This window comes from Neoarius graeffei, chromosome 28 (genome assembly GCF_027579695.1).
Source record: "Neoarius graeffei isolate fNeoGra1 chromosome 28, fNeoGra1.pri, whole genome shotgun sequence".
Lineage (NCBI taxonomy): Eukaryota > Metazoa > Chordata > Actinopteri > Siluriformes > Ariidae > Neoarius > Neoarius graeffei.
In genome coordinates, this window is record NC_083596.1 from 5421827 (window position 1) to 5438392 (window position 16566).

The 16566-nt window shown below is 41.7% G+C and overlaps 1 protein-coding gene across 1 annotated transcript in view; it reads left to right on the forward strand.

Annotated features, from left to right (window-relative positions):
* The window catches only part of LOC132875498 (astrotactin-2-like), a 908673-nt gene extending 894110 nt beyond the window's left edge, over positions 1-14563 (forward strand). Inside the window, exons 21-23 of the mRNA XM_060912306.1 lie at positions 2336-2436; positions 4506-4689; positions 14326-14563. Coding sequence (XP_060768289.1) covers positions 2336-2436; positions 4506-4689; positions 14326-14563 — 523 coding nt within the window. The remainder of the gene's footprint in view (positions 1-2335; positions 2437-4505; positions 4690-14325) is intronic.
* The last annotated feature ends 2003 nt before the right edge of the window (positions 14564-16566 follow it).

Here is a 16566-nt window from a genome sequence, read left to right on the forward strand (position 1 = left end):
AAAATAACTTCTGAAGCATTTTGTCCCTTTACATGACTGTAATTTTCTAGAGAAATACAACATGATGATGATCATCCTTCAGGGTTGAAGATGAACATGACTTCAATTTTTCGACCGTTGAGTGGGATCCCTATCAACCGTGGTGTGCTGACCAGGGTGAGGTGAAGCAGGCTATGTTTGGGGCACCTTTTCTAGCCCCTTCCTCCATGGAAGTGAGCAGAGCGAATCCTAAACAGGGCTGCTCAGACACCCAGGGGGCTGCCGAACTCCACTGCTGCTTCGTTCCAGCAGAGAGCAACCCTGTGCCCTGGGCCTCCTGTGTGCAGGTTCGTGACTACAGCTTCCAGTGTTTCCACACCTGCTGCTTTGCCACTTGCCCATCACCACAGGACTTGAATTTGAAGTCCTGACTTGCACGTGTGTGAGGGAGAGTTGCGCAGCCGTCAGCCTCACTCTCTTGTCCTGACCTAACTGGGTCCAGGGGCAAGACAGAATCAAGATGGCTGGAGCTAGGTCGGGATGCAGTGGATGACCAACAGTGTTCTGTCTTGCACTGTGCCCTGACCACACTCCACAAACATGTTGCTGGGTCCAGCTTCCTGTCCATTGAACCACCAGGTGGTGGTCTCCTCCACGTAGTCTGCCAAGTCCAGTCTTCGGTCATAACTCTAACCAGGGGGAGCGAGGGGTTGCTAGTGCTTGCTCAAGGCACCACCCCAGGTTAGTGGAGGGAAGGAGACGCTTTACTACTCCATTGCATGGTGGCCAAGGACAGCACATGCCCACCGCCCCAGAAACACAACATTGTATGACCAGCTCCATAACCTCATGACTCATGTAACCCAGTATGGCCATGTAATGCACGTTTTTCTCCAACTGTGCTAAAAATGACATCACGACCCTGCGACATCCAGTTGTATAGCCATATTGCTTGGATAAGAAGCACTTTGAGAAATCTGTAAAATCTATTTGGCCATGAGTACCACATCAAGTAGTAGCCCTTAAAGAGCTCAATGAATGAGAACACTTATCAAATCGGCTGTACTCGAGGGAAAAAAGACTTCAACTTGACATTCAAAGTCAGACAATGAGCCAGAAATATTTTGGCGTGCAGCTTCCTTGGACACACTGATTTACATTGCCTTATGTCATCAAAATTGACCCTTTTGCTGCGCAGACCCAAGCCCAAGCCAACTATGGAGTTGTGAGGTGGCAAATGCTACCTATTGTACCAACATGGTGCCAGGTTTTATGAGTGTTTTAACTTACCTGAAGTGTGTACATAGGCTGTTGTGAAAGATACTGTATTTTACCTGGATGTAAAATATCTTTTAACTTTGCGTACATATTTGTAAATGTAATATCAGTGGGACACGCATTGCATAACAATTGTAGAATCCCTCATTAATTCATTCTGTTTGTGCCGTGTGTGCACTTATAAATGCTAACAATGCTAAAATCAAGACAAGCACTTTTGTAGGGACAGAAGGTAAAAGAATCTGTACCCAATATTTTTTACAAGCCTAATTTTACAACATCAAGCTCTTTCTCCATTGACCTTTTCCAGAACGGCATGTGAAGGTTTCGATATCTTGTAGAAGTATAAACCTGCCTCAGCAGATCTATTGTTAAGATTCTCAGTGCAACACGAACGGCACACTCATTCGTGTGATCATCCACCCAGCCAGCCAGCCAGGCAGCTCAAAGTTGTCCACGTCCAGCAGCTGAGCATCATTTCTCTGCACTGGGTGGTCCAAGAACACGCAGGCCTTGAGCTTTAATGTGTTTTGTATTTGCTGAACGGAACTCTGTCATTAGAGGAAGTGGGAGTCCCATTTAAGCAGCTATTAGCTATAATGGCTGGCCTTTTTTTTTTTAATTCAAACTCCCTTTGCCAGGACAATTTCCAAATGTAACAGAATACTCTGGAATCCTGCAGGCCCCACACACGTCTGTTGTCAGTTATGGTTGTTTTTTGAGTTCGAGTTCCTAGTTTGTTTGACGTAAGCTTGTAAATGAAGGTCAGTGACGTGCTTCTTCACCTCATAGAACAGCATGTAGCAGAACGGTGGGCCAGACAGGTTGTTCTTTGAGCAACAAACTCCCATGTTGAACTATCAAGAGTAAACGTGCTTGGGTTCATCAGAATGCAGGTTTCAGGGCTAATGGCCATGTACCGTATGTTTTTACATACAGTCAGTATACACTAATGAGTTTCGAATGGCACCATTATGACTGCAGTTCTATTGAGCTATTCAAGATCTCTCTTATTTCTTTTTCTCTTGGCATGTCATGACATTTACCCTTTCTCACTCTGTCTTTCTGTCCATCTCAGGTTCACTCTCTATGCTTTGGACAGCCGTGGTAGCCGGTCTGAGCCAAGTTATGTGTCAGTGCGCACTTCCTGTCCAATCGTTGATGACAGCAGAGCAGAAGGTACACCTCCACTTTCTCTTTCCATCTCTTCATCTATCTTCCAGCACACCATCTCGGTCCATCTGAGAAGATTGTATCTTCACACCTGTTACTGGCGTGAATGAACAGCGAATTCGACATCGCTGACCTGATGGTGAGATGGCAGGTCAAGGTGCCATGGTGTGAGAGCTTCATTTCCTTTACGATGGCATCATCAGTAGTCACGGTCACGAAGTCGAAATAAAACTTCAGGAGAAAAAGGTTACTCAGGTGTTCTTTGGAAAGTTAAGAATTCTTGGTTTCCTAAACGGATTCAACTTGAAACCTTCTCTAACAGGTTGTAAGGTTCTGCATAATATTTTAAGGATTCCCAAGTAGATTGAACCAAAGATCTCTTTAGGATTCTTCCTCCTGAAGACCCCTTTAGGATTTTTCCTACGGAAATTGCTTGACAATTCTTTAGGATTTCTTTAGGATTCTTCCTACCAAAGATGTCTTTATGATTGTTTATGAATCCTTTAGGGCTCTTCCAATCAAAGATCCCATTAGGATTCTATTAGGATCTCTTTGTGATTCTTCCTACCAGAGATCCCTTAGGGATTCTTTCTACCAAAGATCTGTTTACGATTATTCTTACTGAAGACCCCTTTAGGATTTTTTAGGATCCATTTAGGAGTCATCTGATTAAAGATCCCTTTAGGATGATTCCTTCTAAAGATAGCTTTAGTATTCTTCATATTAATATTGCTTGACAATTCTTTAAGATTTCTTTAGGATTCGTCCTACCAAAGATCCCTTTGGGATTCTTTCTACCAAAGATCTGTTTCGGATTATTATTACTGAAGACCCTTTCAGATTTTTTTAAGGATCTGTTTAGGATTCATCCGATTAAAGGTCGATTTAGATCCATAAAGATCTGGATTCCGATTAACCCTCATCCTACCATGCTATTTTACACCTTAATCTTACCATGTGGGGTCCGTTTGGACCCCAATACTTTTCTTTAAAATTAAAGCTTCTAAAGACAAAATCACCAGATAAGTTTTGTTCAGAACATCTTGTATTAATAACAGCAATGCACTAAAGGGCCCAAGGCATAAAGAACACACTTAACCTTCATCCTACCAGCCAATTTTACATACACAAACTACCAGGCGGGGTCCGTATGGACCCCAGGAGGGAATACCTTGAAATCAATGCAGTAAGAACCAATTCAATGCAGCAAACAGACATAACTTTATTGAAGAACAAAATCCACTATGGCTGAATATCAATGATGTATTATAAATGCAATAACATTGCAATAATATTGCAATAACTAGCATACATGTAGCAAATTATAGCGCCACAAAAAAATTCGCATTATATACATGATTTTTGCAGCTCATGCAGCTGTAAAACATTCTGGATTACAACTTAGGTCTTTTCTTACAGAATTTAAAACAAAAAAGTAATTGTAAAATAATTTAGGGCTTTTGTTTTGCAGCCTGTGCTTATTGCAGCAGTGGGGTCCACACGGACCCCAAGAAGGAATGCCTTGGTAGTTTCATTATGGAACATAAAAGAAATAAAAGAAGTTAACTTTCAGTGTGCTATTCAATTATAAAATGAAAGACAGATAAACTTTACTCTGGGGTCCGGTTGGACCCCAGTAACAAATTAATTATACCTTCACAATGCAAAAAGCTGATCTTCCGGTGCTTTAGTGTTTTAATTAAGACATAAATTCCGACAAATTCATAAAACGGTGAGACAGTATGTCACATATTTTTAAAATGGCAAACAAACATATAGGTGCGGGGTCCAGATGGACCCCACTTGGTAGGATGAAGGTTAAAGATCCAATTAAAGATCCATTCCTTCTGAAGATACCTTTAGGATCAGAGTGAATTTAACCTTTTTTTCAGCAAGTAGTTTCTCTCGTCAATATCATCAGTACTCACTTCAGGGTCACTGTCTGTACCCTCTCAATTAATGTTTCAATTAACTCAATTAAAATGATTGCTTTTCAGTCAAAACCAGTGGAAGCTAACTCATTTCAAAATCAATGCCTTAGAAAGTTCCCAATCTGATTCTTCCTTGTCTTTCAGAGATAGCAGACCGGGTATACAACCTGTACAATGGCTACACAAGTGGCAAGGAGCAGCAAACAGCCTACAACACGCTGATGGAGATTTCTCCACCTACACTGTACCGTGTACAACACCATTATAACTCGCACTACGAGAAGTTTGGAGACTTTGTGTGGAGGAGCGAGGATGAGCTTGGACCCAGGTGAGACTTGCTCTTCTGAGTAAGCCAACTCTCAAACCTCTTCTCCATCACACACTCAGCTCTCTCCATCTCATCACACACATGCAGTACATACACATAAACACTGTGGTCAGCAGTAATTCTGGCCTACTAAATGTTGGTTTAGGCTTCCAGTGCAAATCCAGGCCTATAAAAGTGATTACGAGCAAGCTTGTTCCACTGGAGTGCCATCTCATAAGAACATAAATCTCATAAAAGAATCCATCCCGGTGCTACAGCGTATTTTCATATTTGTTTATTCAAGTCCATTCGATGTTTTTGTTTCCTTTCAATTCCTTTTATTATTCATATTTTTTGCGTCAAAACCGGTGACTGGACACCAAAGCAAAGTCGACAAATTACAGTGTTATTATTCCAACCTCTCAGTGAGAGGGCGCCAAATGTTTTGGGGTCTAATGAATGTGGGTAAAGTGGCTTCTGGCAAACACTAAGTGGTGCGGAGCCCTGTGGCCATGTTAGTGTACACATGTGGAAATGTTGCTCTTAAAATGGGCCTCTCCACTTCCCTGTCAGGGTCTGAGGCACCTAGTAAATCCAGGTGTGTGTGGGTTTTTGTTTTTTGTTTCATCACGAAGCTGAAAAATGGCTGCCGTGTTTGTGGTGTTCCCTATGGAGAGGTGAAGCCCAGCAGGAGTCTGATGTGGGTGGAAATGTTGTTGCGGTTGGCAGGGTTTGGAAGACAAGAGGAAAAAGAAAAAGGTTCTCCCTGAAGATCAAGGTTAGCAAGACCTGAATTTTATTAAGGTTTTTCGCCATTGATTTAGCGAAATGTATTTTCTTCTCAATCTACTGCACTTTTAACACAAAGGGTCGCTCGAGCATTAATTAGAAGTTCTTAGCTTCCTAAAAGGGAAGGTTGTACTCCTTTGTCATAAGGCTGTCTCAGGGGCTTCAAAGGCTCTTGAGTTACAATTTTTGGAGTGACAGCACATTTTCTTTACAGAAAACTGAACTGGTTATTTTACCTAAATGGCATTGCATACTTTATGGACTCATTCTTCTTCAGTAACCACTATATCCTGAGCTGGTGTATCTGGAATCTATTCCATCACTGGGTGCATCCTGGACAGGATGTGAGTCCATTGTAGGACACTCAAAAACATTTATTCATTTGTTTATTCAATAGTGCAGTAACCAATACTATACTTTTTGGTTGGCAGAGTTTGGAAAAAGGTTCTTCCTGAAGACCAGGCCTCGTTTCATTGATTTAGCAAGAGATATTTTCAGATCTTCTTAACCTACTACACTCTTAGAAAGCAGTAAGTCAAACAACTTAGATGAGCTGAAGAAATGAGTATCAACTGCCTAACAATGACAAGTGGTACCAGGATTTGAACTTTCCAATCAGTAGTCTGGAGCCCAAACCACTAAGCCACTTTAATCCTTGATACTAGCAATTTAGAAAGGCTAATCCACCTACTAGCATTTTTTTTTTAAATATGTAGATGCTTCAGCATCAAACTCTGGACCCTGGAGTTGTGAGGCACCAACACTACTTGTGGTTCCTCCACAATTCTGAAAGTTCTACACTCTTTTGATGGTTATAATTTCTAGTTTTCTAAAGGAATTGACTTGGAACCTTGAAACCATCTTTTGTAGGATTCTTTAGGGAACTTTTACAAAATCCCTAGAGGCTAAAAAAACCTTTTTGTTTGATTGATTGCACCTTTTTAAGGGTTCATAACTAGAACATATGCTCTTAAAAATAAAGTTTAAATATAGCAACCCAAAGTGTTCTTTAGTTTGCTTGTCTGAGGAAACCACTTCAAACCTCTATGTTAAACTGTACAACATACATTAACCATTATCCATCCTTTTTTTGTGTGTGTGCAATGACTTTGACCAAAATTAGATGGTACATCCCATGTTGCTATGAATGGATGTCAAGCTAACCAACACAAATTAGTTTGTGAATTATACTGTAGCATGTAGATCTCTACAACAGAGCGTTCCCTTCCATAAAGGCTTCCAACTAGATCGCCCTTTAGGAAGAAACGAACCCTTAACTAACACCATTTGTGGTTTCTCCAACATTTTAAAAGTTCTAAATTCTTTGAAGATCTTTATAGAACCTTTAAAGATGTCCCAGAGGGACCAACTAAATAACTAAAGGTGTTTGACTGCACTTTTAGGGGTTTATATTGTACTCTATGCTCTTTGAAATAAATGTTAATTGTAACAATCCAGAGTGTTCTTTCATTTGCTGCTTTGAGGGGAACGCCTTAAAACCTCGATGGAGAACTGTACAACAAAGTAATAACATTAGCTATCCCATTTTTCTAAGCGTGCACTGAATTTCACCAAAACGTAAATGTATATACCATTTGTACTATGAATGGGAACCATTTGGTTTATTAAACTGGGGGAACCCTGGTAGGTTCTATGTACGTAGAATGCGACATTAGAGCTTTCCCTGTTCGAGAGGCTTCAAAATAGATCATCTTTTGAAAGAAATGCACCCTTAACTATCCAAGGAATTCTTTAATAATATTTTTTTCAGAAGTATGTACATATGGGCTGATTGTTAGCTGTTTTAAGTGAGTGAATGCGAGAAAAAGAAAAGAAACAAAAAGACAATTCAAGAGCTGAAATTCAGACGTCAGTTTTGAGAGCATGTCCAACCCACTGCTTGGAATTTGGGATTCATAATTCATACCATGCAGAAAATTGATATAATGGAGGATTTGGTAAACATTTTTTGTGTGTGGCAGAAGCCCTAGAGCGGGCATTTGGAGGAGAGACTGGGGATTATTTATGGCTTTGTATTGGCAGTCTTTTTGGGAATGTTGGAATTAGTGGTGCCTTTTAAATGGTAAACATGTTGCCAAGTGAAATGTGATCACTCAGACATGTTTGTTTAAAAAAGAGGGCTTGGATATACTTGCATTTTGATGTACTGATTCTAGCATCCTTCAGAAAAGCTGCATAGATAACTTCCAGACAGATCTGCAGCTGCGTTTGTGAGTTTCTAATGCTCTACTAGGTTCATGTGTGTATTCTGCAATCAATAAACATGCTAAAGAGAAACATTGTAAACCCTTTCATTCAAACTGAAAAAGTAAGTTCTGCCATATGCCCTTTTATGTCATTTGTGCTTTGATTGGACAGTGTGTGCTTTCTCTATCGTCTTTACGTTTCTCGCCCAAAGAGGAGAAAAAAGATGATGATGATGATGATGATGATATTACATTACATGGCATTTAGCAGACGCTCTTATCCAGAGCAATGTACAATGAGTGTAGAAGTCAGGTGCACAAAGTGCTGAACTTCTAGACAAGAAAGTTCTAGTGCCAACTGAACAAGTGACAGAATAACAGTGTGATATTCTGTTGAAGTACCAACACTCAGCAAACATCCAAGGAAACAAACCAACAATACAAAGTACAACTAAATAGAGAACTCAAAAAGCTAACCCTAGGCTAGACCATACACAGCCTGGGTTGGTCAAGACCAATACACAGTTACACAGTGGGCAGGGAAACAGGGAAGAGGTGCAGCCTGAAGAGGTGGGGCTTCAGTCAGTGCTTGAAGGTGGCTAGAGAGTTGGCTGTTCTGACCTCAGTGGGAAGGTCATTCCACCAACAGGGAACCAGGACAGACAGCAGTCTTGAATGGGCTGGGCAGGAACGGAGAGAAGAAGGGGCCAGATGAGCAGTAGTAGCAGAGCATAGGGACTTGGCTGGCATGTAGAGTCTGATCAGAATCTGGAGGTACGCTGGCAACCTGGTAAGCTAGCACCAATGTCTTAAATTTGATAAGAGCTGTGATAGGAAGCCAGCGCAGGTCGGCAAGCAGACGGGTGACATGGGAAGAACGAGGGAGGTTGTAGACCAGGTGAGCTGCAGTGTTCTGGATGAGCTGCAGGGGTCTGATGGCAGATGCTGGAAGGCAAGAAAGGAGAGAGTTCCAGTTGTCCAGGTGGGAGAGGATCCGCACTGATCCTGATGATGATGATGATGGAGCACAAATAGAGATCAAATTAAGGGGACATGTCACTGACACGACAGTTGCCTGATGTTATTGTTACTGATAGGCTGCACAAATCTACAGTCTGGGCTCGAAAAAAATCAGCCCTAGTATTGCTTCTCGCTTCTTCATTTGTTTTTACTTAAATCTATTGCTGGTATTGTTGCACTTGGTTTCACAAAATATGTAAGGAATAAAACAAGACGGGCCATGCTAATTAAAAAAAAAAAATTCAGATTTGTGGAAGTGGATTATTTTCATATACACCAAGTTACATCCATCCAGTTTCTATACCTCTTATCCTCAAGAGTTTAACTGCTCTGTGGTTAAAACATGTGGTAAGAGCAATTAAGCTGACGATGATGCCACAAGTTAAACTTAATGCTAATGTCTTTTTATCTTTAACAGTCAGGGGATGGCTTGGTCATGTGAATGCATTTATGTTGAGGACATTTCTAACACAAGGTCAAAAAAAAAATAATACTGGTTGATCCTTCCATTGGTAATTACAGATAAGTCACTCGTTTCCCACCAAACCTTGAGCAATTTGCATTATTGGAAAAACAGCAGCAGTTCGCCCCCATAACATTATGACTAACTTTTTTTCGGCAACAATTCATCTGCATCAAAACATCCCGTAATTAACCACAGCTCAACGCTTATATTGGATGCCATTCAGCTCTCTTCCACTCAGAATAATTCAGGAAGTTGTTACTTAAAATCTCTGAACTGGCAATTCACCCTGTAATGAAAAGCCACTATTCTAATTGATTCTTGCATTTGGAAATCAATGCATCTGACTCATAGCTGCTGAGAGAGGTGGAGTTTGGATACAGAAATAAGGGGAAGAAAAAAAGACTTCGTAGTGGGTCTGCAAATGTCAGCATGCTTTACAGTCATAATTTAGCTGAATGTTGTGTTATGAAATGAAGCCCCTTTGGCTGTGAACCCTGAGTCATCCTCGAAAGACTGTAGTCCAGGTGTCATAAATATGTGATTTACACTGGGATGGGTTCTTCCTTTAGGTGCATGTGTGTATAGCATATGTTCTTCCTCGCAGAATGGTTCTTCCTTTGACAATGGCGTACATGTCAACCTATACGGAATGTCCGTATTTTATACGGATTTGATTCAATAAACGTAGTATACGGGCATATAAATAAAGTTATACGGATTCTTTAAAAAAACTTCAATATTTATTTAGAGCTATAATCAATTCCCATGATGATAAAAGAGCGCATAACATTTACAAACGTACTGTACACCACAGACAGCCAGTAAAGAGTCTTATGAAATCGCGTTATCTTGTGGTAGCGAGACTTCGTTCCACTTTTGATCATGCGCACACCACATTGCGAGAATCCCGCCAACCGGGAAGTCATAGACATATAAACATAGACGCCGCCTTCTGCGTAGAATCATACGTCATCCTCGCCGCCATATTGGATGTGGCAAAGTGGAGATTCTTCAGCCGTCTCTGGTATAGCGTCTAGACAGTAGCCGAGAATAAAGATGCCTCATTCATGTGCTGCGTTTAACTGTACCAACAGGTTTACCGTCCAAACGAGATCACATGGGATTACCTTTCACAGGTGAGACTGGAAAAATACTTTTCATTGTATTTGGTCATTATAACGTAATTTTACGAACAGATTTTCCTGACTTTGTGGCTAATATGAAGTCTCGTGCATAATAGCCACTCGGTGAAACCTGTCTCCAAACAACGAAGTATTTCCTTCGTAACTACGCTGATAACACTTTGTGTTTTTGTCAAACCTTGGAGCTTTGTATTCATTCTGAAGGTTTATTGTTATTAATATTGAATAAAAAGTAACTGGGATATATCATTGTTAATTATCATTCAAATTTTAGGTAAATTATTTTAATTTGCATCTTATAAGGATTTTATAAGGGAAATACGGATTTTGGAGGTTGGTTATACAGGTTTGATTGACCAAAGGTTGACATGTATGCAATGGGCATATTTTGTCTGCAGGGCACTTGAACACTACTTTTCAAATTGCAAAGAGAGCCTCGAATTGTGGCATAACAAATCTGAAAAACGCTCCAGTTCTAAATCATTGGGTTTTATGGGTTTTATAGTGATGCACATTGAAACTCCACATTGAAAAGTCTTCACATTAAATTGATATTTAAGATCAAGTTGTGGTGTTTAACCAAACCAGTCATCCGAAGCACAGATACTTGGCTTAAATTGCTTGTATAGCGATGCAAAATGTAACTCCCAAAATAAACACGATTATGAGATTTCATATTAAATAGAAATTTATGCTCGATTTTTCAGCAACCTGAGCATCTGAAGCGTGAAGTGTTGATTTCGATCAGACCAAATGATACGTTTTCCTAATCCAGACTTTGCCCACTGTATTTTCATTTAAGAACAAATTTCCAAAAGAGAGAGGGAGAGAGAGAGAGAGAGAATGAATATGAAGTTATTGAATTTCTTCCTGGTCAGGAAAAAAGGAACAAATAGCTAAAATTGTTCTGTAGTTAAATCACAGACCATCGCTGAAAGTTTACAGTTACACATTTTCTGCCTAAACATTTAGTCATTTATATCTGCCAAGCATTGTTTTGCTAAGCGTATCATCTTACATAATATTTTCGATGTCCAAAACCAGTGTTTGCAGCTACATTTAGTTGGGAAACTACCGGCTGAAGCCTGATGCTTTTGTTTTTTACGCTGTTTTTTGAGAAAGCATGTGTTATTGGATCTCTCCCTTGCCGAATGTTGCGAGATGAACATTTCCTCTTGGTAAAAGACCATCACATAAAGCATTTTCAGAACATCTAATACAGGACATCACATAGATTGGGATTGAATTCCTTTAAAACTCTTCTGAAGCTGAAAGTTCAGTTCAGTTATAATTCTGCACTAATCACTAAAATGTCTCATCTCATCTCATTATCTGTAGCCGCTTTATCCTGTTCTACAGGGTCGCAGGCAAGCTGGAGCCTATCCCAGCTGACTACAGGCGAAAGGCGGGGTACACCCTGGACAAGTCGCCAGGTCATCACAGGGCTGACACATAGACACAGACAACCATTCACACTCACATTCACACCTACGCTCAATTTAGAGTCACCAGTTAACCTAACCTGCATGTCTTTGGACTGTGGGGGAAACCGGAGCACCCGGAGGAAACCCACACGGACATGGGGAGAACATGCAAACTCCACACAGAAAGGCCCTCGCCGCCCACGGGGCTCGAACCCGGACCTTCTTGCTGTGAGGCGACAGCGCTAACCACTACACCACCGTGCCGCCCCTCACTAAAATGTTGTGGATTCAAATCCCAAGATTGCCACAAACACCTTTCAGATCAAGGGCACTACCTTTATCATTGTCTCTTCAGTAATATTATTGTTATATCATCCCAAAACAGTATGGGAAACATGCAGGGGTATTGGTGTAGCAATCATTAGAAAGTATCAGTATTGTCTTCAACCGCAATAAAAACATGACTGGAAAATGCCAGCTGCAGATGATAAAGTGTAAAGAAACACCTTTCTACTCTACTCGTATAGAGATGTTTCTGAAATCCTAGAAATGCCCCTGCTTCGAATAATGGGCTTGCTGCTCAGAAACTTTAAAACTGACTTGGAATTGCAGCTCAGAGACTTGGCACTAGACTCGGAGTTGCTGCTCCAAAGTTTGAGGCTTGACTCAGATTTGTGGCTTAGACACTTGAGTCTCAACTCGGACATCAGAACATGGAGAACTGATTTTGACTTGGAACTTAGAGGCTTAAGAATTGACGCTGATTTGCATCTCAGAGATTTCAGGTTGGCGGCACGGTGGTGTAGTGGTTAGCGCTGTCACCTCACAGCAAGAAGGTCCGGGTTCGAGCCCCGTGGCCAGCGAGGGCCTTTCTGTGCGGAGTTTGCATGTTCTCCCCGTGTCCGCGTGGGTTTCCTCCGGGTGCTCCGGTTTCCCCCACAGTCCAAAGACATGCAGGTTAGGTTAACTGGTGACTCTAAATTGAGCGTAGGTGTGAATGTGAGTGTGAATGGTTGTCTGTGTCTATGTGTCAGCCCTGTGATGACCTGGCGACTTGTCCAGGGTGTACCCCGCCTTTCGCCCGTAGTCAGCTGGGATAGGATCCAGCTTGCCTGCGACCCTGTAGAACAGGATAAAGCAGCTAGAGATGATGAGATGAGATTTCAGGTTTGACTCAGATACTTGAGATTTGACTCAGACTTACTTCTTAGAGACCTGAGACTCAACTTGGACTTGCAGCTCACAGCCTTGAGACATGACTTTGTGTTGCGGCTTAAACACTAGAGATTTGATTTGGAGTTGTAGCTCGGAGGTTCGAGGGTTAACTCAGAGTTGTAGCTTAGAGACTTGAGGCTTAATTTGGAGTTTCTGCTTAGAGACCCAACTTGGACTAGCATCTTAGAAACTTGAGACTTGACACTGATTTGAGATTTCAGGTTCGAGTCAGACTTGCTGATCAGTGACTTGAGACTTGCCTCAGACTTCAGCTAAGAGGCTTGACACTCGACTTGGACTTGCAGCTCAGAGATTTGAAACTTGACTTAGAGATGCAGCTCAAATACTAGAGTTGAGATTTGGAGTTGTAGCTCAGGGACTTGAGTCTTGACTGGGACTTGCTGCTCAAAGACTTGAGGCTTGATTTAGAGTTGTTGCTCAGAGATTTCGAATCTGACTTGCAGCTCAAAGATGTCGGAAGCTTGGACTTGCAGACTTGACTTGGACTTGCGGTTCAAAGACTTAAGAGTCAAATTGGACCTCAGCTCAGAGACTAGAGACTGGACTCAAAGATATAAGACTTGACTCTGATGTGCTTCTCATAGATTTGAGACCTGACTCTGACTTGCAGGTTAGAAACTTGAGACTGGACTCAGACTTCATAAAGTTGAGACTCAGCTTGGACTTGCAACATATAGGCTTAAGAACTGGCTTGGATTTGCAACTCAGAGACTTCAAAAAGTGACATATCTCTGATACATGTATTATACACTCAGCGGCCACTTTAATATGAACTTGTTCTTGATTCTAAGATTCCTATTCTTGGCTGCAGGAGTGGAACCCAACGTGGTCTTCTGCTGTTGCATGCTGAGATGCTTTCCTGCTCACCACGGTTGTAAAGAGTGATTATATGAGTTACTATATCCTTCCTGGCAGTTCGAACTGCTCAATCTGTCCATTTTCCTCTGACCTCTCTTATCAACAAGGCGTTTGTTTTTCCACCCACAGAACTGTCGCTCACTCACTCAAAAAATTTTTTGTTTGTTTGTTTTTTGCACCATTCTGTGTAAACTCTAGAGACTGTTGTGTATGAAAACCCCAGGAGATCAGCAGTTTCTGAAATACTCAAACCAGTCCATCTGGCTCAAACCAACGCCCATACCACAGTGAAAGAACGTCAAGCTTTGAGATCACAATTTTTCCCATTCTGGTGTTTGAACATTGTGAACATTAACTGAAGCTCTTGATTTGTATCTGCATGATTTGATGCATCGTGCTGCTGTCAAGGGATCGGCTGATTAGAGAACTGCAGAAAACAGCAGGTGGATGGATGGAAGTATAATTTACACATTTGGTCATCAGTATTTGTCTTTCTTTTTTCCTCTCTTCTGCAGGAAAGCTCACCTCATCCTGAGACGAGTGGATCGGATCAGCCTCCTCTGTCGTTCTCTTCTCCGGAGCGGTTACATCCAGAGCCGGACCGAGTCCATGCCGTATGTTATGTGCAGGAGTGAAGACATGCGATTGGCTAGCAGCACTTGGCACAGCTCTCTACATGAGACTCGTCTAACCTGTGTGGAGAAGATCCTGTCTGTTCAGCGCAATATATATGGCAAATCCAAACTTCGATGAAATCGCCTGTTCACCTTTCAGACTTGTCCCTCTCTAATCTGCTCTGTTTTCTAAATCTATACAAACTGCAAGACTGTTCAAACTTTGGAAGAGGAGAAGAAGAAGAAGAAGAAGAAGGAGACGGATTGGAAATGAAAGAACTTTTACTTTCTACTTTTTGTAAGGACCAGGCTGAAGATGGCCTGAATGTAAGGTCCTCATTTCACGGTGCTGCAAATTTCACACACCAGGATGACAATGAACCGAGCACCTTTCAAACGTATCTGTAACGTATTTGGAAACCAAGCAGAATAGAGAACTATGAAACTAGAATTCGAATCATTTTGAATGCAATGCAGTGGTTTGAAAATAATTATCTCTAAGAATTACGGGGAATTTGGTGTCTATATTAATCATCTCGCCATCATTTTCCTATTTTAAACAGCCATCATCTTGTGGCTTCATTTTCCCAGACAGACCTATTGAACACAAGCAAGTCCACAAGCAACTTAGCGCTAAATTAATGATTAGTTCAGGGCTGTTACATACCATTAGAATTTCTCTTGGCTGAGATTTTAAAGGGATCCTCCAGCTGATTTATTCTCAAACTTATTTTAAGTAAAAGTAGTCACAGATTCCAAAAAAATCAAACTTTCATTTTTGGAGCGCAAATAGTATTTGAGAAAAATGAATTTTCTTTAAAATGGCAGATGAGCTTCCTGCAGTGGTGATGTGTTGATGACATCATGTAGTGGTTGCTTGGAGCAACTCACCTGTTTATGTTCTCTGTTTATGTTGTAGTTTTGCTAGTTTTACAAGTATTTTTATGGAATTTATCAGTTTTTAAATAAGTATGCGTCATTATGTAGCATACAAATGCCACGATGCTAAAACGAAAGCACAAGCTGGAACCAGACTGCATTTCTGCAGAGAAAATGCAAAGTGTGCTTGTTCCGCTGGAACAGTGTGTCACCGTCAGAAACTGGATCAGACATGAGACCTCGTGCTGCAAAATCTTATTTTCACATCATCTACAGAAAGTGTGTGTAGCAAAGTATGTGTAGTGTGTGTGGCTACGTACTCTAAAATCTCAGTTTAAAATGGATCAACTTGCAGCGCGACGTGACACTTTGTGATTTAAAATCTTTTTTTTTAACATGATCTACAGCTGGTGCTGGGTAGATTAACAGAGAGAGGGAGAGAGTGTGACATGGTTTAAAACAGATTTTAGTTCAGAAAGTGCCATGTCGTGCTGCGAATTGAGCCATTTTAACTGAGATTTTAGAGCACGCAGCCACACACACACACACACCCCACCACACACAATTTGCCATAGCTGATCAAGCACACTTTGTATTTTCTCTTCAGAAATGCAGTCTAGTTCCAACTTGTGCTTTCTTTTTAGGATCATTGTGGCGTTTAGATCCTATACAACGACGCATACTTATTTAAAAACTGATAAATTCTGTAAAAAGTACTTTTAAAACTAGCAAAACTATGATGTCTCGTCTTGTCTTCTTCCGCTTATCCGGGGCTGGGTCGCGGAGGCAGCAGTCTGAGCATGGAAGCCCAAACTTCCCTTTCCCCAGACACCTCGGCCAGCTCCTCGGAAAGAACACCAAGGCGTTCCCAGGCCAGCCGAGAGACATAGTCCCTCCAGCATGTCCTGGGTCTTCCCCGGGGCCTCCTCCCGGGGGGACATGCCTGGAACACCTCTCCAGGGAGGCGTCCAGGAGGCATCCGAAAGAGATGCCCAAGCCACCTCAGCTGATTCCTCTCGATGTGGAGGAGCAGCGGCTCTACTCCGAGCTCCTCCCGAGTGACTGTGCTTCTCACCCTATCTCTAAGGGAGCGCCCAGCCACCCTGCGAAGGAAACTCATTTCGGCCGCTTGTATCCGTGATCTTGTTCTTTCGGTCATTACCCAAAGCTCATGACCATAGGTGAGAGTCGGAACGTAGATCGACTGGTAAATCAAGAGCTTCACCTTTTGGCTCAGCTCCTTCTTCACCACGACGGACCAGT